The 21264-nt window shown below is 35.0% G+C and overlaps 2 protein-coding genes across 2 annotated transcripts in view; one reads left to right on the top strand and one right to left on the bottom strand.

The window, feature by feature from the left end:
- The first annotated feature begins 8108 nt into the window (after positions 1–8108).
- On the top strand, positions 8109–10992 carry LOC136032183 (6-phosphogluconate dehydrogenase, decarboxylating-like). The gene has a single exon (XM_065712380.1). The coding sequence runs from the start codon at positions 8337–8339 to the stop codon at positions 10152–10154; it is 1818 nt and encodes a 605-aa protein (XP_065568452.1). The 5' UTR covers positions 8109–8336; the 3' UTR covers positions 10155–10992.
- A 2228-nt stretch (positions 10993–13220) lies between these two features.
- Positions 13221–21264, bottom strand: part of LOC136032184 (phosphatidylinositol-3-phosphatase SAC1-like) — a 59409-nt gene continuing 51365 nt past the window's right edge. Inside the window, exons 13-14 of the mRNA XM_065712381.1 lie at positions 16408–16468; positions 13221–14883 (exon numbers count right to left, since the gene is read on the bottom strand). Coding sequence (XP_065568453.1) covers positions 14747–14883; positions 16408–16468 — 198 coding nt within the window. The 3' untranslated portion in view covers positions 13221–14746. The remainder of the gene's footprint in view (positions 14884–16407; positions 16469–21264) is intronic.

Genomic DNA, 21264 nt, shown 5'->3' with positions numbered 1-21264 from the left:
ATCCCATTTTATAATGGCTATAATGAAAGAAAAGTGAAGATGATAAAATTTTGTGTTATGGATAGGCTTGTAAAACCTTGCTCTTTGACTATACATCTGGGACTAGGTAAAGGCAGGACATACTCGAATGGGATCACAAGGATGGATTTAATTAAGGTTTGAACTTTGTGAGAGGGAGTAAGGAGTTAATTTTTGAACAGATTGGGACGGAGAAGCAGCATGCGCAAAAACATTGGCCTTAAGTAGATTGGTGCTGGGATGATTCGCCATTAGTAGGTTTGACGATATAGAATTTTGCAAGCTTCCACCGAAAAGTGGGATGCTGAAGGAGTTGGTCTGTAGAAGGAGTGTGCATTAATGATAAGGCTTATTACTTGAAACCTTCAAAGGGATGAATGACGAAAAGTTTTGCTTCATGCTGCGTATGTTAGATAAAGAAAAGAAAGTATTAATGTTCGGGCTATTGTTCAATCAATATCCGTATTTAATTCCTTTGCTGAATTTTTGTTTGTGAGCATATGACTGGTTCAAGTTTTAGGCATATTAATATATTTCAACTTAAGGCGACAATTTCACTATCATTTAATAGCTGAGACTCAGCCTCATGTGACGAGTTACACTGTTGAAATGCGCTTTTTCTTTTTTAAGTGTAAAAAACGCGCTGAAAGCTGTGAAATATATTCAAAAATAAGTACGTATTTTTAAGTCAACTCTAGACGATTCCCTTAGGAAAGATCAGTGATCTTATAATTTATGAGTCGTAAAAGGACAGATCAAAATATAATGAATTCAATGGTACGTCTCTTGTTCTTTGGTGGAAGTTACAACTGTAGGCTTGGCGCAAAATCACATATTTAACAGGGAACACGAACCTAAAAATGTCAATGTCCCTTTCGTAGCTTCTACTGTCTACGAAATGGAATGTTCCATCTGCTTTTAAAAAACCAATGACCGTTCAGAAGATATTTTCTGCCAACTACCGTAAAAATGTAATACACACGTCTTAAAATTTATATTCCCCGTGAAACATGCGAGTTTACAGTCAGTGCATAGCTATAGCTTGTACCAAAAAGGGCATGGTATTTCGATCGTTTTTCACTCATACTGATCACTTATCCATATCAGTTATGTATCATAATATCACATACGTTACTAACATACTTCTTACATATACGACCGTATTATATCATGATGACACTTCTTAGACTTTATCTTAGAAGATGCTCAAAATTCGCTAAATATATATATATATATATATATATATATATATATATATATATATATATATATATATATATATATATATATATATATATATATATATATATATACGAAATATACGAAAATATAAGTTGGTAGATGGATAACACTCAATTTCAGCTATTTATTTATAGCAAAATTTTTGTTTGACCGTTCGGGCTGGAGAAAAAAACGTTCCAACAAATTGTAGAGGGTACATAAGCCTTAAGTAGGTAGTGTAAAATATATTACGTCACCCCTATACACCTTTAATATAAAGTAAGTAATAGCTCAATTGTCAAGGTCATCCGATAAAGCACTCCTGAAAATCAATGAAATCTTTGTCAAGGTAATTTCCTAAGGTACTCTTTAGGATTACTGAGAGTTTTATAACTCCTCCCCACAATGAATTCTAAGGGTGTCCTGCATCATATGGATAAGAGTGTGTTTTCAGTCATCATTGCGTCGTGTAGGTTAAAGTGGTTCCAAGTTTCATTGCACTGGAGTCCATGCACAATCGATTTCTCTGGCCTTGAGTGTGGATTTGAAAACTTGACGTACTAGATTTCCATTAGATGTATTTCGGGACAAAACAACGTGTGTGTGGGGGGATGTAGCTGCCCTCTGATCACTTCGACTCTTAAATATAGCAGTAGAGCTTTTGATTACCAATCCGTTGAGCCCACTCCGAAGTTTATATGACCACGCTTTCTAAAAAACCTGATATACCCCCAGAGCATAACTTACAGCCCTTGCCTTAAGAGCTGAGGGATTTGTTATCGTTACCGACATAATTTCCGGACCTTTCAAACACGTTGAACAAAATGGCCTTCTTAAAATTTTTATTGGAACTGTTTGGGAAATTATGGGTGTGGGGGTTCATTGCCGTCTGATCACTTTCGACTAATTAAAACGGCACTAATGCTCTCCCTTTCCAATGAAATGAGCCCTTTTTAAAGTTATTACGAAAACACTTTCTATAAACCTTCTATAACCCTAGGGCATAAATCAAAACCACTGTCCTGAGGGCTTTTTGGGGGGATTCATCCTCGACGACCTCATTTCCAGACCTTTCAACTACGTTGAACAAAATGGCTAAATCAAAACATTGATCGGAAGTGTTTGGGGAAATGATGGGCTTGGGGACATTCACCCTCAGATAACTGGCTAAAAAAAATATTGATCAGAGGTGCTTAGGGAAATGATGGGCTTGGGGACATTTACCCTTAGATCTCTTTCGACTATTTAAGAGATACTAACCCTCTCAATTTCCAATAGAATGAGCATTTTTTGAAGTTTTGACCACAACACTTTCTATAAAAACCTTATACGCCCCAAGTGTAATAACTTACAACCGTTGCCATGAGGGATGTGGGGGGTTGCTTGTCATCCTCTAAAACATGGTTTCTGGACCTTTCAACTACGTTGTGCAAAATAGGTATATCAAAATGTTGATAAGAAGTGTTTGGGGAAATGTTGGGCGTGGATGTCCGCATATCTAATAAAAACTGAAGTTATAGACAGGCGAAATCTATTGCAAGGCAAAGGATACTCATTCAATCTAATTGGTAACTTCTCTTTCATTGATTTCAAGTTAGTTTTTGATGTTTGATTCAGTGTCTTTTCTCCTCTCGTAGAGTTCACTTAAGAAGGTTCGATTTTGTTGTTGTTTTTTCTTTAGTTTATTTCCTCTTTCTTATTTTTTTTAGCACTGAGGACGACTTGGCGGAGGTTCTTGTCGATATATTTACTTGATTTTCATTTTCATATTTTGCTACTGGCTGACAAATTCCTCGTTTTCCACCTATTTGATTTTTCTCTTTTCATTTATTATTTCCTTTCTTGTTTTCATGCGTCACTTTTTATAAATACCTTATATCCTCCTGGGCATAACTTGTAGTCCCTGTCCTGAGAGCTGTGGAGGGATTGTCATCCTCAAAGACCTAATTTTTGAGTCTTTGAACTACGTTGATCAAAATGTCAATCTCGAAATTTTGATCGAATGCGTTTAGGGATATGGTTGACGTGGGAGGGAGGTTAGTTGCCCTCTAATCACTTTCGACTATTGAAAAGGGCACTAGCCCTTTCAGTTTCCAATCGAATTAGTCCTTTTCGAAGTTTCTACGACAAAGTTGATCAAAGTTGCTATCTCAAAGTTTTAAATGGGCGTATTTAGGGAAATGGTTGGCGTGGCAGGAGGGTTAGTTGTCCTCTAATCACTTTTGAATATTAAAAGGACACTAGCTCTTTTAGTTTCCAATCGAATGAGTCTTTTTCGAAGTTTCTACGACAATTACTTCGATATGAAGTGTCCTTTTCCAAAACAAACCAAAAAAATAAGTAAAACATTTTGCCAATATCGTTCTTTAGTTTGGCGGCGCTATGGTGCCGCCTATGATTTCAGAAGATTTGTGTCAATGGATATAGTTTTCTTACCATTTGAGACGACATCAGCTATTAGATTAATGAGATTGTAAGTGCTGCTACACAGAATGATTTGACCACTTGTAGCATCAATTTGAACATCACTGCTTTCATTCAAATAATTTAACAGTCTTCTACCCCTCTCCCGGAAAGAAACTCGTAATAAATCCAATATATTTGACAAGTCCGATAGTAATCGTGCTGACACAGATGATTTTAAAGTATTTGACTCTTGTGCCTTATCTGCAACATTCACAACACTGATGGGTTCAATTTGATATGGTTTTTATTGGCAAGATGATGAAGCACCATTTGTAAAATCAAAAGTTTCTGATCACTAGGCATACTTTTGTCATTAAGGAAATCAGTCAGATTATCCACAAAAGTTTGCAGTGGAGATAAAGCCTTATCAATTACAATCAATTCATAGGGTTTATCCATATATTGTTCTTATGTTCCAGATGGAGGAAGAAGGAGATTGCTAACAATTATTATTATTTAAGAATTAACGACGCTTCTTGACTACTAAGGTCCCTGCGTCGGCCCTGCAGTGCATTCCTGCAGCGTGATTCTATCTCTGGGTCCCGTATTACCATGCTAAGGTCAAATCCACTGCGCCACCATAGGACTGCTAACAATACCGCCAATTATTGGCAATAAAACTGTGAAAAAAACCTTCCTGCACCTGAACTAAATGTTTTCTTTTCCGTTTTTGACTGGTTTTTCTCTCTGAAAGTACAAAAACAATGGATTGATGTTGTCTAGTCTGCTGCTTATAGCGTCTGGTAGTTGAAAGTTGTCCGCAGTTAAATTTAAACATAGCTCGGAAATGAGTTTAATAAATTCTTGATATACATTATTCATTATGGCCTTCCTAAGTCAAGGTTTCGAACTACTGAAAACTGAGAACAAGAATCTTTTGTTATTTATCTTCTTCAACGTTATAGTTTCAACTAATATCTTTCCCTATCACTGATCGATACTGTTATTTCGCGATCAAAAATATTACTAGCAACCCGTAGTTTTTCTGGTGTATTTTGATTAAGATCAATTACAATTTATCCATGTGATTTGCTTGTATCCTGATTGTAAGCTGAAAGTAGAAATTTAGGTTGACCAGGAAAAGTTTTTTTTAAGTTACGTTATGCAAGAATTTTCGTACATTTACTCTGATGAAAGAGATAATGTAGGACAACGATGATGAAACTTTTTTCAGAATGGGAACGTACTGTGAACAACTAGATCATTTCCTCAGACAGTTGCTCTATTGATTTAGCCAAATCGTCAATAATAAGCCCAAAATTTTGGTGCAATTGAATTGAATACGAAATCCAATCCCTTGACGAATTAAACTTGAGGTTTAATTGCTTTCATCCAATCACATGACTCTTGCCACACACTATAGCAATAGTATACGTTTTTCATTTATGTCTGACGTTGATCCCCTGCCACCAAAATTTCACCTCGATTTTGAATTGTTTTCATCAAAACTATCGTTTCCCACTCATTTATGGCCCGCAGAGAAATAGGTGTGAAACGCATTATGAAATTGCACATAATCTCTGTTTTGTGAATGCGATCCTATTCAACGAACATCAATAACTGAGTTAAAATTCATTAGTTTACTCTATTAAATAAATTGCATACACATTTTTTTAAAACAGTAAAAACTACAACTTGTGAACATAATGAAAAAACCTTTAATAAAATGTATATTTTACCAAAACAACTCGTATATTTACACAAAGTAAGTACACATTATACAAAAAATTATGCTCAAAGTCAATAAAAGATGCTGGCCGGAGTGGTATCCCCTCCTTCCAGTGGTTGCCAGCCGGATGATCGAAGGCCGCCTTCCCCTTTCCCCTCGGGCCATGAGGCCCCCCAAGATTTTGGGAAATTGTTAATGAAGTTTACTCACACCGATACTTCCCCTATTACGGACGCATTCGTCTCAGTCGGAAGTTAAGTAGTGCCCAAGGGGGAAGGGGCAATCTTTTTAGTATTTACAGTAAAATTTTTATATTAACGAATTTAGCGAGCGAATTGTCAACCGTTTTGCTTGTGGGATTTTTTTTTCAACAATGCAATTCCTATAAATGTTCGTGTCAAAGTTCTTTTCCATATAGTGCCTGGTCACTCCCTTGCAACATTTTTTTTTATTTCATTGTTGTGTGTCAGTATAAAGTACATCTTCAGGCTCAAAAACATATTACAGGAAACCATTGGGCTTCCCGTTTCTGATTTGAAAATAAAAGTTAATTTGGCACGCGACGTTTGAGCAGTTCCAAGAAGACTTACCCGTCCCTGTTGGTATAGTCCATCCGAGAACTGATGATTTTGCCGTGCGCCAAGTCATTGATTAGTTTTTCAATTTTTGCCTTTTAAAGTAGAAAATCCGTAAAGAATCCATAGCAGACCTTTACTTGTCATTTTAACATGACTATTTTAAAAATTTCCTAGAGAGCACTACCTGCGGCAACATTTTAATTAAGTATAATATTTATTTTTCTTTGTTCAACGCTACCATGTCCGAGCTAATGATTGTAAAGGAAGTGTAGTTGGGGTTGGCAATAATTCGAGCACATTTTTCGGGATTGGTCACAACAGTTCCTATGCAAACACTTTCGCACACTTTACCAAAGGCCGAATTTGAAATGACTTTGTAGATTTCTTTATTGACCTTTGTTTTCCCTATGGAGCGTTTCTTGACAAGAGTTTCAACTAACATTTTCAAATAAGGTTTTAAACTAAATTTGAGGGTTCAATGAATGTACGAAAATATTTTTTCGGCAGGAGGTTGGCGATAAGTTTTGTTTTGAAGGTATCCAATTTATTTCCTCCTCCTCGAACGTAGATCTGTTGCGAGGACTCAAAGACTCCCTAGACACAGTTCTATTAATTCATCGAAAAACAAAATCCGTTACCGAATCATGAAGTTCCACGGGTATGTCCTCATCAATTTCAAAACACCTTCCAACCGGCCCATTGTCCTCGACACAGCCGAAGTCTGAAAAATCAGGGTCTGAAGGGTCATTTATCCATTATAGTCACCAACGGGTAGAGCGTACTGAGACATCCCGAAGAATGTATGGAATTTATATCAAAACACTGCATTCGACTTTTCCCCGTCTTCTCTCCAGTTAAATCAGATTTCAAGATATGATCCCCATGAAAAACACACTCACCCCTCATTGACTTGTCGATAAACTTGTATCAGATTAACGACTCTTCTTGACTACTAAGGTCCCAGCGTCGGCCCTGCAGTGCGTTGCTGCAGTTTGATTTGATCTCTGGGTCCCGTATTACCAAGCTAAGGTCCAACCCACTGCGCCACCACAGTACACATTATGAAAGGTTAATCATTTTGAGACACTATTTGAAAAAAATATCCTTGTGTGGGTGAAATTCTATAGAATTTGTCGCACTAAATTGTAATTTAAGGAGGGTTTTAGAATACATGGCTCAGTCAGTAGAATTTTAAGAAAATAAATCTGATTGGTGAACTGAAACTAGAGTAAATCTATTTCATGGTTTTAGATATAGGTGAAATTTTAAAGTATTAAATTGGTACAGTTATTATAAGAAAGAACGAACTTAACTGTAGTAGGCTTGTATAATTATATTTAAAGTCAATGCATTAAAAATTGCTTCTGATGGGGAATTGAACTCCGGTCTCCCACGTGACAAGCGCCTATGCTTATCAATGTGCCATCGGAGGCTTGTGAAATTAGGTTATCTTTAAGACGTTATAATTAATTCACTAATACACTGAAAAAATTATGTAAGGAATCGGTCTGGTTAATTGTAAATGCGGATTATCCGGGTGGTAGAGGCAGCTAGCAACCTGGTAAGAGACGATTCCATCATATAGTAAAAAACATAATAGCCCATAACTCCTAAAACTGGAGTCAGGTCCAAAAAAGAAAGTACTTTATGTAAATTTCAGCTATATTCAATGAAGCTTACATAGTCCCCATTCATACTGAAATATATCTATCCTTTATATAATTATTACAAAAGGCATTATGTAAAGGATCGGTCTAGTTAACTATAAATGGGAATTATGTAAGTTTAATCAGTGCCATGGCTGCAGAGATGACTGAAACCTAGCAATAATGCTTGTAGGGTTTTAAAATAACTATTTTATGCAACTCATATTTGTAGCTCTAGCTTCAACCTAGTAAAAAGTGAACAACAGCCCATAGTAATCAGATCCAGCTTTCAGAGCTAGCTAGCAGCTTAGTAAGAGACGATCATACCAAGAATTACAATAGCCCATAACTCCTAAAAATAGAGTAAGATCAAAAACATTATTTACACTATTAAGATCGTCTTGTCCAAAAAATTTATATGGGAAACTTACAGCTCCTTAGCTTGCTAAATGAGGAAAATCTGTTTGCATGAAAAGAGGGATGTCAAAGTGCATAACTTATAAATAACCGACGGTTTTAAGTTGGAACTTTCAGGTAATTTATTTTAGTTCTCAGTTCCAAATGTCTATAGCTCATATGTAAACCGCAAAAATGTTTATGGTATGTCTTTATAACAGTTCTAATTTTCAATCGAAACTTGAGAAATACCGGAAATTTTAGAAGAAGTTTTATTTTCTATTTGATTAAATCAACGTAATAAGACATTGTATTTACAAAATATTACATACACAAATTAATATGGTCTCTTCCAAATTTTATGAAAAGGTTTTTAAGAGTTTAGCTATTGGGATTCCCGTCTCCTTTTCGGGAATCGTAACCTGGCAACTCATTAAAAAGTATAGAAAATTCGAACCGGATAAATGCTTGAGACAAGAAGTTGATACAAACGCCATAAATGAAACTCCAAAGTACCGGGAACATAAAATTAATATCAAAAATAAAATATTGGACCTGCGAAAAATTCAAAATACTGAAGCAAAGACTGATGGGGAGAAAGAAGAAAAAGAAAGTGCTGCAGAAAAAGAAAATACAGTAGAAAAAGGAAATATCGAAGAAAAAGAAAATTCTGCTGAAAAAGAAAATGCCGCAGAAAGAGAAAATGCTGCAGAAATGTCTGAAAGCGCTGACATTGCTCTCATCGGCCTAGCCGTAATGGGTCAAAATCTAATATTAAATATGAATGATCATGGTTTTGTAGTGTGTGCATACAATAGAACAACTTCCAAAGTTGACGATTTTTTGCAAAATGAAGCCAAAGATACACAGGTCGTAGGTGCTCATAGCATAATAGAAATGGTGGCCAAATTGAAAAAACCTCGGCGAGTCATGATGCTAGTGAAAGCAGGAGAAGCAGTTGATAACTTCATTAATCAATTAGTGCCTCTGTTAGAACCTGGTGATATTATCATAGATGGTGGCAATTCAGAATATCAGGATTCAAATAGGCGTTTCAAGGACTTGAAAGAAAAAGGCATTCTTTTTGTGGGATCTGGGGTTTCAGGTGGTGAAGAAGGGGCCCGGTATGGACCTTCACTGATGCCAGGTGGGAATCCAGATGCTTGGCCTCATATTAAAAATATATTCCAAAGTATTGCAGCTACAGCTGACGGTGAACCTTGCTGCGATTGGGTTGGTGATGGAGGTGCTGGTCATTTTGTGAAGATGGTTCATAATGGTATTGAATATGGTGATATGCAGCTCATATGTGAAGCTTATTCATTGTTAAAAGACGCGCTGAGAATGAATCAAGAGGAAATGAGTAAAGTATTCGATGATTGGAACCGCGGTGAATTGAATTCCTTTCTCATTGAAATTTCAAGAAACATTCTCAAGTTCAAGGAGAATGGTGATTATCCGTTAGAAAAGATTCGTGATTCAGCCGGTCAGAAGGGAACGGGCAAATGGACTGCTATTGCATCCTTAGAATATGGAATCCCAGTTACTCTTATTGGAGAATCTGTTTATGCTCGCTGTTTATCCTCCCTGAAAGATGAGCGTGTTGTTGCATACAAAGTACTCGACGGACCAGGAAGTAAATTTGAAGGCGATAAGGAAGAATTCGTGGAACATATTCGCAAGGCTCTCTATGCATCAAAGATTGTGTCGTACGCTCAAGGGTATATGCTACTCAAAGAAGCAGCAAAGGTATTCAACTGGAACCTGAACTATGGTGGTATTGCACTCATGTGGCGTGGCGGCTGCATCATTAGGAGTGTTTTCCTTAGTAATATTAAGAAGGCATTTGATAAGAATCCGGAATTGACCAATTTGTTGTTAGATGACTTCTTTCGTGATGCTATTCACAAGTGCCAATCTTCATGGCGGATAGTTGTATCTGAAGCAGCTCGTTTGGGGACACCTGTCCCTGCCTTTTATTCTGCATTAGCTTTTTACGACGGGTATAGATCTGCCCGCCTACCTGCTAATCTTATACAGGCACAACGTGATTACTTTGGAGCTCATACCTACGAAATGAATGACAAGCCTGGGGTTTTTATTCATACCAATTGGACTGGAACTGGAGGAAAAACAGCGTCTACCAATTATTTGGCTTAGCTCTTTAGTTCATAAGATTTTTTAAGACTGGTTGATTGATTAAAGGAGGTCTCAGGGAGTTAAAAGAGAAGAAGATGCTTTAGTCAGTGCAATGAAGCCTTTATTTAGATTGGAACCGTCAGAAAATTACATTACTTTGATAATGTCATATTGGAAATTGGAGATTAAAGTATTGGAAGTTGAAAAATGTATGTTGTAATGTCCATGGTAGACAGTCAAAGCATTAGCAATTTGGAATCTTTCTTCAAAATTCAAATAAGAAACTTCCGAAAAATTGAGCTCAATCCACTTGAAATTAATCTTATCAACAAGACGTAGCTTTCCATTGAAACATAAGCATTTAAGATGAAAACGAACATGATATTAAAGAGCGAACTATAGCCCCTGCTAATTGCCCGCAGCAAGAATTTAACATACGACCTTCGAAGCATAATTCCACCACACTATCCACTGCATCACGTAGGTTTGCAAGGACACAATGTTTTAGATTAAAATACTGACAGGAAGACTCCATTAGCTCGTGGTCCCTCACAAACAAAATGGCTTTTAATGGGTCTGAAAGTGGTACAGTAATGTTTACAATTAATTCCAGGGATCTGGCAACCAAGTTCCATTTATTTCAATAGAGGAGCAATAACAGAACAATATCAGAAAGGGCTCAAAGGCCCGCTATTTTGGGAACGATTTATAATAACTAATTAAGAATAAAACTGGCCAATCCATTCTAAACAACGTCTAAATCTAAATAATTAACATATTAAATAATTAAAATAAAAATACTAAATCTAAATAATTAACACAATGATTAACAAATAATTAACTAGTAGTTAACATTAATATTTAGAAAAAACTAACCATAAAATGAAAATAGAAATTAAAGGAAGTGCATAAAATAGTTGAGAAATTAAAGGAAGTGCATAAAATGGTCTTTCGAAAGTCAATCACACAACTTCACTCGTTCTAATAGATCTTTAAATTTCCTTGAAATCAGAGTAAAATAAAGGATGAGGATCAAAAGCCTCTAAAGGTAATGGCTACATACCCACACACTAGTCTGATCCTCTCGTGATGGTTCCATGGGGAAATGGCTAATTTCATTCCCTGAGATTTAAATATATCTATAAAATATATCTGCCCTCCTTCATCTACGAAGACTTAAACCCATACATATAACTTTTTTGAAATAAGACAGTAATGAAAAAACAAAGTACATTTTAAGTTTTCTCCTACCATTAATGATTAAAATAAAAATAAATAACTTTTTAATTAAAAAAAACAAAAACAATAACGATGAAAACTAAAACACCAAGAAAGAAGCTTCACTAGAATAATGGGTTTTAGGGTAACAAAATAGTGCCTTTATGTTGAATTTTAATTAAACTTAGCAGTCAAATATGATATTTTACAAACCAAGATCTCAAATTAAACAAAGTAGCATTAAAGTATGTTTTAATTATTAGCCGACTATTATCAGAAAATTATAAAAAAATGAAGAGTCAAAAATTTATTAGATGTTGCAATAAAAATTAATCTCTTGTGAAAAACGAAGTCAGATTTCTAAATCTAAGCCTTCCTTAAAAGCTTAGAAGCATAAGAATTTTAATCTAATAAAATTTGAATCTTTTCTACTAAGCTTAGAAACAATTCTAAGTATATAGCTTTCCAAAATCAAGACCCGCGAATTCTAGTACCTAGACACGAGTGCCAGATTCAAAATTATACCGCACATTCAATTATACCGAATACTTGATCCAATATGTGCCGTTCAAAAGCCTAATTGACTAAATCTGTAAACGAAACAATAGTAAAAATAAAAAAGAAGATATGTTTCTTGTTTGATTTTAAATATCTATATTTTTTTCGTGTTTGTACACACGCGGACAAGAATAGACAAGTTTCATTGTCTACATACCTGGACAGAAAAAATCAAATAAATAACTTTCTTCACCTTGCCTAATATCAAGAGGAGGAAAAATAGTGATCTTCATTTGTAGGTGCATGGGGCCTTCAAATTGTATTCAAATATATTTTGCAAACCGTACATGCCGCAACTGTTAGGTCAAACGATAGCACCTGACATTTTGAAATCCTGAGATAATTCTAAAAATTGGTCGTTATGATTGTCTCAAAGGGAGGATCAGCCATCCCATGTACAACCACACTTAAGGTGCTCTAAGGCACCCTACTAACCCTCGTTTTGAGAGCAGTCTTTGGCAATTATCTCAGAAATGTAAAAATGATACGAACGCAAAATATTCCAAAAACAGAAGGGATTACCACAACACAAGTGGTATTATAATCCCTCTAGACTTTTCTTGGTTTATTTCGCGTTTGCTTATGTGAACGAGTATAGAAAAAATGTCAAATACAATTTCAGGGTCCCATAGCTAAGTTATGGGTAAAGATCAATGTTATTCCTCATGTTAATATTATCTACAAGTGTGTATGATAATTGAATCCACCATGAACAGTTCATAATGAGTTAAACTATAGTTTAACTTAATGAATAGTTTATTGAACCCAGAACCCAGTTAAATTAACTCAGAGGGACAAATCTACACTTATGCATGAATGACATAAAGGTTTTCGTGACACTGAATCGCTTGCCGGTGTTTCAATGCTCAAAACATTTTCTGTTGACAACATAGCGTCGGTAACAAACTGCCAACGAAGTGGTTCATAAGCTTGACGTGTGTGCGTGAAGTGCATTAGCTAGGGCCTGCCAAATTCTCTTTACGCACATAAGTCGAATTTATGAGCGACCTAGTAGCCTATAGCCTAGCTGCTAGGTTATTACTGAGAGTACCTTATATTTTTGGTTTTATCTTGGTATTTTTTATTTTGGCTTAAGCCACTACATTTTTTTTTCTTAGTTAAGGGTAAGCCTTTTTTTACAGGGCATACCTGCGTGCACACTCAAAGCTAATTGTCAGTGAACTTAATCGTCATTGTCGCTATTTTGGCACTAAATCGAAAAACAAAACAAAAAGTGAACTTCATTGATTGGCTTCAAAACAGCTCATGCATAAATTTAAACGATTATCAGGACAAATCATGAAGAAAATATATCCTTTAGAATTTATTCAACAAGACAAACCGTATACCCTGGACAACTTTATGAACTTCACTTTTCTTCATCAATAGCAAAATAAAATATAAACTGAAATTTCACGAACCGCGGTAAACACCCAATTAAACATAAAGTTCTGGAACAAATAAATACACAACTGCTAGTAATGCAATTACACTCCTTGTTTTTTTTTAATATACAACAGTAGCAATTAGTTTTACTTTTAAACATCTTGTTAAAACGTTGATAAACATAAAAAAAGCTTCAAATGGAAACTTTATTTATTCCTTAAATACGGATAAATTGACCTGAACATTGTCATAGGGAAAACTAGAGAACCGTGGTTAGTTCAATCATATTTCTCATTAAAAAAATAACAATAAAGGGAAAAGGCAGAAAAACCGAAGCTGTCCTTAATTAGTGTATATTCCTGAAATTTAAATCTATAGTTACAAAAAGTTAGAACAAGGAGTTGTTGATTAAAATATAAATTGTGAGATGACTTAAACGCATTTAATAATAAAAATATCTCATATCCCTCCGTCCCAAAGAATGCTAAAAAGTACATAAGGATGTACACTTTCCATTTACACAATGGCTGAAAACGAAATACCTTTCCCATATTTGAGCATCCTCCCTATTACGCAATTAACACCTGAATCTTTTAGAAAACATTCCCCATTACGTAACATGCACGTGCAAAACGATTTAAGAAAATGTCCGGACCAGGATTCGAAAGGGTAGGCTGTTGTCAGATTTTTTTAGGGCCTCACTATTAAAGTAAAGGATACACACTTTCCGCTTATACAATGGCTGAAAACAAAATATCTTTCCAATAGTTGATTACCCCTCTCCCTTCCAGATTAAACTCTGGGGTGAACCGCAGCACTAGAATAACTAGTGAGTGATTTTTTCACAAAATTTTGTGAAAGTAAAGGGGTGGATGAAGAACGAGCGCAGCTATATTGGCCTCAGGCAGCTTGATGCTAGGATGAGTTGTCAGTAATAGTAATAGATGAAACGGAACATAATACGACCCCCTAATAAAATGGATTAAAGTGAAGATTAATTTATTTGATAACCGAGTATCATTATATGTCAGGTTTATAAAATAAACAGGCTTGTGTGTTAGTTTAAACAGTAATTTGAAACTTGAACGTGTATGTTTGAAATTGTGTGTTCAAAGGCGCATAAAAGGAATTATAGGTACTGTGGATACAAAGTGAACTGTCTTTACACAGTGCTATTCAAACAAAGGAGCAGGTTCGCCGTCTATGAATTTTTCAAACATTAATACAAGAATATTTTAAAAGAGCTTAGAATGTTGCACGCCATCTATCAATCACCCGTACACTCTTTCAAAATATAAAATATAAAATATAAAAATGTTTTTGCACAAGAATCTGTTTCACACAAAAAGAAGCAACCTCTTATGTAGGATTACATATCTTGCATTTTTAATTTCACAGAAATAACACATGTTTCAAACTGGATAGCTGACTAGTTCCTTGGAATTAGATAGTCACTTTGGCCAACGATGTCTGTCAACCAGTCTAGGTTTATTTACAAATTCGTTGCCATAACGAAGAATGGTTTTGAGGCACATCATGAAAGCAAAAGCCCAAAAGAGCATAAAGAGTAGGACTTCAGTAGAATACTCTAAAAGGGAATAAAGCTTCTAAATAAACATCCTTCAAAGCAGTTAACTGCAGTTTTCAAATAATATAACGATAACATAAAATATAAGTTATAAGAAATATAACATAATTAACATAAATACAATATAACAATGACATAACAGGAGTTAGCAGGATCAGATCTATATTCACTTGTCCCTGCAAGTAGTTGCTTATACTTTAGTTGCTTATAAATCCTATAGTCAAAACCATTTTTCATTTACACCTTTTCTGAAAAAAAAATTATAGCAAAACAATTATTTTATTATCACCTGTGCAAAGTCGCCGAGAAATTCATGATCCATTTGGGTTTTCTGAGCAATTTCTGTTTAAAATCTAAATTTTCTGGATTAAAACACAACAAATATTTGTTGTTTTGTAACAAATATTTGGGATATTGATCGTAAGATATTTAAAGCATCTACTGATATCTTAAAGAAGAGAAATATTGTCTAGTGATTATTAAAGTATGAAGAAGTCAATGTAAAAAGAGATGATAATACATATAGATTTTAATTGTGCAGAAGAGAGCGGGAGTGAGTAGGAAGAGCCACATTGGTACCAGCCGGTCTATTGGCCTTAAACTGCTCGGGACAGGTGGTTCAGGTACCCGCACCTCCCGTATTCAATAAGAGTGTATTATTGTATATAATAGTGTGTATTCATTGTCTGCTGACTGGAGGAGAATAGTGCTTCCAGTGGCTAGTCTGTCCGATGAAGGATTCAATGAGGTGTAAGGACTTGATGATAGTATATTCTATTGAATGATAGATGATAGTAATATATATTCTAATCTGGCATTCGGGATTGGTTTTGTTTATTATCGTTTTTTTTCAATGAGCCAGAACCTATTTGCCTTGCTAATTATCTTAGCAAAAGAATGGAATTTGGCACGAAAACGCTTTCTGAAAATAAGTTGCATCCACTTATTATCGCTTATCGCCATCCAATTGTTAATGTTGTTTATTATTATCAAGTAGAAATTTACTTGACAACACTGTCGCCGTCACTACTAAACACATTTTTCACAAAGATCTTATCTTGCATGTTAACAGCTTTTGTATTTAGTTCAGAAATGGGAGCAAATTTTTACTTTATACGCATTTAAACCCTTATCAGAATGAATGATTCAGAGCTTTAAAAGGAATCAAAGACTACATAATTGAGGAAAAAACTGAAGGGGGGTATGTTCAAAAGTGGGTTACAATCCTCGTCTTTCTGCTTGCCTAACTGTTGAAGGTACCTCCCTTCTCCTAGAAGTAAGTGATGTTTCTATATTCGTCATTTTTTCGGTGTTTCTGAATCATGTAAGGAAGTACTCAATATTTGTTCACAGCCTTTATGCTCCTTTTTTATTCCTTTACTTTCGTTCGTAGGGTATTTCCGTTACGATTTCAAAGGGAGTATGCAAAGTCCTTTCATTGACTCTCTCTTCGTTTTTCTTTTCTTCAATGCAATGAATGGGATTCCTAAACAAAACATTCGTTAAAGACAAACATAAACTTACCGTCAGGAAGCAATATTGCTGAAAACCACATCCCAAACGATAACAGCAAAAAAATCGGTAACTAGAAAGAAACACATGTTTTATTCTATGTATAAGAATGATATCAGAAATAATAACCAAGTAGCTAAGAATAAAATTAACAACAACTAAATGGTCTCAAAATTGCACCCAGCATGCCGTATTTAAGGGGATAAAATACCTTGAAAAAGACAAAATCCAAAAACGGGACTATAAGCAAAGAGGGTAAAAACTACAGCACTTTGATTGAATTATCACTTGATTAGTCGTGGTGTTATAGAAGAAACGAAAATTATATAAAAGAACATAACTTAGAGAAAAACAAATAAAAAAAGTGCAAATAAAAAACAAGAAAATAAAATCTGATCATTTGTATTACCACTGATCCTAAGTATGATGACAAATTATATCTCAAGTGCAGCGGATGTTCCATTTCGTCGCCTCTAGCCCCTTTAGTCAAGAGAGAGAGATAAGTATCCAATCTGATCAATCTCCTTAGAGAAAAATAATACTCCTTATTTAATAGAATATTTTATGATGGTTCTATTGCAATGAAGTTATCTTCAAAAACCAATGAAACTGAAGAAAAGGGAATGACAGAAACGACAAACAGTTTATCTTACATAACATCTGACTAACAGGTGTTAACTTCTCCCCCCCCCCCCGCTAGATACACTAAAATAAAGTTACGTTAAAACTCTATTTTCTGGTTTAGCTAACTTTTAGCAATTGAAGGTGGAAGATTCTAATTTAGTCGCCAAAATCTTCAAAAACCAGCTGGAAGAGAAAACAAAATTTCACTCGAAGATACTTTTAGCCGGCCAAATTTTCTAAAAAGAACTATGTCTAAACTAAATTTTTTAAGCTAAATTAGGGGAAATTATCTCGATTAGTTTAAATATGACCCAAAGAGCCTAATGACAAAAGCAATACAGCAATGATAGTACCAAAGGGTTATAAGAGAGATTTCAGCTTTTAATCAATCCTAGACAACTTTCTATTTATCTATAAATAGTAAATGCTATACTTTCTAATTAGTAAAAGTAAACCATTCGCTCTAGGGTATGAATTGGTGACAGAGAGGGGAGACTAGTTGCAATCTCCTCTCCCACCCCATATTCACACATAGGACATATTGCATAATTTTTTTTCGGGTGTTTTCAATAGGAGCAATTAACTGAATCCGAAAAGACAAAAACGAAAATACCCTTTTGTAAGCCTTCATTTAAAAAATAGAAAAAATCCTTATACCTCCCGCACACCTATATTTCCGTGAATTGGCAGTCTGACATAGAGTCTGAACAGAGGTCACTAACGCATCATAACCCTCTCTCCTTTTACTTATGCGGTTTTTCGAAACAGACTGATTCGATTTAGCATTCATTAATGGTAAAACAGTGAATATTTTCTGTTAAGAATTTAGGATCTCAAGGTGTGGTACCTCAAAATAATGTAAAAAACATTTTAAGTGTTATCCCCATGTCAATTTAACCTGATGTAAAAGAGGAAAATTTTGAAATGCAAAAACAAGCGCATGAATAAACACATAAAATAAATATGTGTATATAAACATACACACTGCATTAATGTGGCACAAAATAGCATTTAAACAGAAAAAAATACAATATAGATTAGTCGAGAATTAAGCAGATGATTTTAGTTAATTTTTGTTATTTTAGTTAGATAACCAGCGGATAGAAAACAGCTTATAACACTAAGTAAACACTAAAACAGGATAAAAAAAAAAGACATGCAACAATAATGAGCAAGACATACCTAAAAATGGTGAAAAGTAGTTTAACGTACTATTTGTAATGAATAAACTAGCAACATTCTTAGCTGTTATTGAAAAACAAACTTGCACTTGATTAAGAAGGTACTCTATAAGGATTGCTCACCATCAAAGAAAAACAGCTAAAACCAGCGTAATATTTATTGGATAGTTAATGACAGGACAGGCAATAATTGATGAGGGCAAATATCAAACAATACTGTATATGAAAAATTGTATAGCTATTGTATAACTATTAATTAATGGATTTATGTATTTCCGAAAAAAAGCCGTCTGGTTATACGAAAAAAACATAAACATAACAAAACCAACAAAAAACACAAGTTTATTAAAAATAAAAACGTACTTATATATGAATCTTCACGAAATTATTTATAAAGAGATACATCTATCACGATGTATCAGCCCTTCATCAACCTATTTAGCCAGATTCCTTAATGTCATTTTAATCCGTGATTCTACAATCCTTTCCAACCATGTTCTACCAGTCAACAACAACGAAAAACACTCATTTCTCATATTGACCAATCCCTTAAAATTCCCCAAAAAATAAAAATATCCTCTTTTCATTTCCCCACACATCGGACAAGGGACTGGGTTAATACTATGACCCCTAAATTTCCTCTCTCTTTCCCAAATATATATCGACTCTCCCCTCAAATTCAAAATCCATTTTATTTCTTCCCATTTCAATCCCAACTTTTTGGGAAAAATAAACTTTTTGACCCACATGCGTTTCACCGTTCTATACAGACTCAGAGATCCCAAGGCCTCCTTCCGAGCCTGCCACTGTTGTATTCTTTGTTCTGTAGCCTTTCTTTTACCTTATCAACCGCTGTATCCGAATTCGATCCCTTACCTTCATTCCAGAAATACGAACATCCTACTTCATAAAAATTTTCTTAATTTCTGCGTCCACCCTACCTCTATCTTAGCCTCCAACAAACTAAAATACGCTTCTTTCGCTAGCCTATTTTTACTTCTAAAAATATTTATCCAAACCTTTACCATTCTTATTAACCTCCTTAGTCCCAAATCCCCCTCCAGTACAACAATTGAGTGGATTTATGGGAACAAAAACTCTCTTAAAATAATTCCTTTGCATTCTCTCCAACTCCTCACTTTCTCTAAAACCCCATAGCTCACACTCGTAACGCAAGACCGGGTGGAGTTTAGTCCTAAATAAATATTTATGCATTGATTAATCCTTAATCTTTCCAACCTCAATTGTTAAAATTAAATTCATGCACATATTTCCCATTTGTACTCCAGTGTAACCTCCAGTGTATACTTAACCTCCAGTGTATACTTACCATTCCAAAAGAACGTAACCCCTAAATACACGAATTCTTTTTTAATCTCTATAAAATCACCTTTAAACCTAATTTCATCTTCTTTCACCTTCTTTGCTTTCCATTCTTCTTTCAATACTTTCCTTAATACCTTTCCTAAAAACTACAATTACCGTTTCCTTCTTATTTAATTCTAATCCTTTGATATCCAAATATTACCCCATAATGTTTAATAATGTTTGTTTATCTTTTGCCGATTGGGCTATGAAAGCAATATCATCAGCAAACAAAACCCTGCATATTTTCGTAACACTTATTAGTACTTCCGGGGCTCTTTTCTCCTTGAAGTAATCAACTATACCATTAATGTACACATTTAACAAAACTGGTGACAGTGGAAATCCCTGTTTTAAGCATATTCGCATCAAAATTCTCCCGGATACCTTACCTAGTATTCTAAAACCTAGGCCTACTGGTCTGTATATTCCTGCAATTAATCTAACAAAACTTACAGGCAGTCCTATTACCAAAAGTCGCTTAACTATCAAAGCTCTTATCGTATTATCAAAAGCCCCTTTTACGTCCAGGAACGCTACGTAAATCCTATCCTCTCTTTTCATGATTCCTTTTCTAACTATACTATCCAAAATAAAAGCCTGCTCTATTGTACCCCTTCTTTTCTAAACCCTCCCTGCTCCTCTATTAATTTCTCTAATTCTTCTAGCCACTTTCTTAGCCGACTATCTACTATCTTACAAAAAAAATATTACTATTATTGGAGAGATATGGATCAGTCGGTAATTCGAGAATCCTTTGCTGTACCTTTTTTATATAATGGTGCAGCTATGGATATTGTTCATTCTATTGATCAGCTTCACAATAAAAATATGTGGGTGATAACGACAATTGAAACTGGTATGTATACTTCTTTTGTCTTTTTCCATACTCGTAGTGGAGTTCTGTCTCAACCTGTAGCTTTTTCTTTAGCTGATTTCATAGCCTCCTATATCTCCTGTCCCGAAATCGGTGCTATCAATTTCGTATCTCCTTTTGTCAGGGGTTAAAAAGGTATAACTTCTGGTAAAATGTTTTGGAGATCTATTAGTTAATATTAATAAGTAAATTAACTATTAACCATACTATTAAGTACTATTTAATAGTAGTAAATATTAATGACTAGTAAATTAACTATTTTAGTTAACGAAATCTGATTAATCAAACTTTTTTTATGTATGTGATTGCATGTTAATACTATCTACTGCTACTACTAACAACTCACCACAGCATCCTGAGGCCAACACAGCTACGCACGTTCCTTCTTCATCGCAGTATATTCGAATTCTCCCTCTTACATCCACCCAGGAAGTTCCCATTTCCCTTGAATCTTTCCTTACGACATCCTCTCATCCCAACCAAGGACGACCTACTTTCCGTTCAGCCCCAAACGGTTGGCCGAAAATGATAGTCTTTGGCAATCTGTTAGCCTTCATCCGCAGGACGTGCCCTAGCCATCTCAATCTTTCTTTCATTATAGCCCTAGAGAGTGGAATAGAACCACACTTTTCGTATAGCCTACTGTTTGAAATACCGTCAGTCATTCCGGTACCCACAACAAATCTCCCTCTTCCACTTGCCTCTCCTCCGTAACGCTTTCCTGAGCGTTTCAACCTGGTACCATTCAAGCGGATCCCATGATATTACTGTCACACAGTCTTGATAAACTAGCAATAAGCAGTATGTTTTATTTTAACTAGG

Source organism: Artemia franciscana, chromosome 10 (genome assembly GCF_032884065.1).
Source record: "Artemia franciscana chromosome 10, ASM3288406v1, whole genome shotgun sequence".
Classification (NCBI taxonomy): Eukaryota; Metazoa; Arthropoda; class Branchiopoda; order Anostraca; family Artemiidae; genus Artemia; species Artemia franciscana.
Note: the sequence above shows the minus strand (reverse complement) of the source record. Positions and strands in the feature narration are given on the sequence as shown.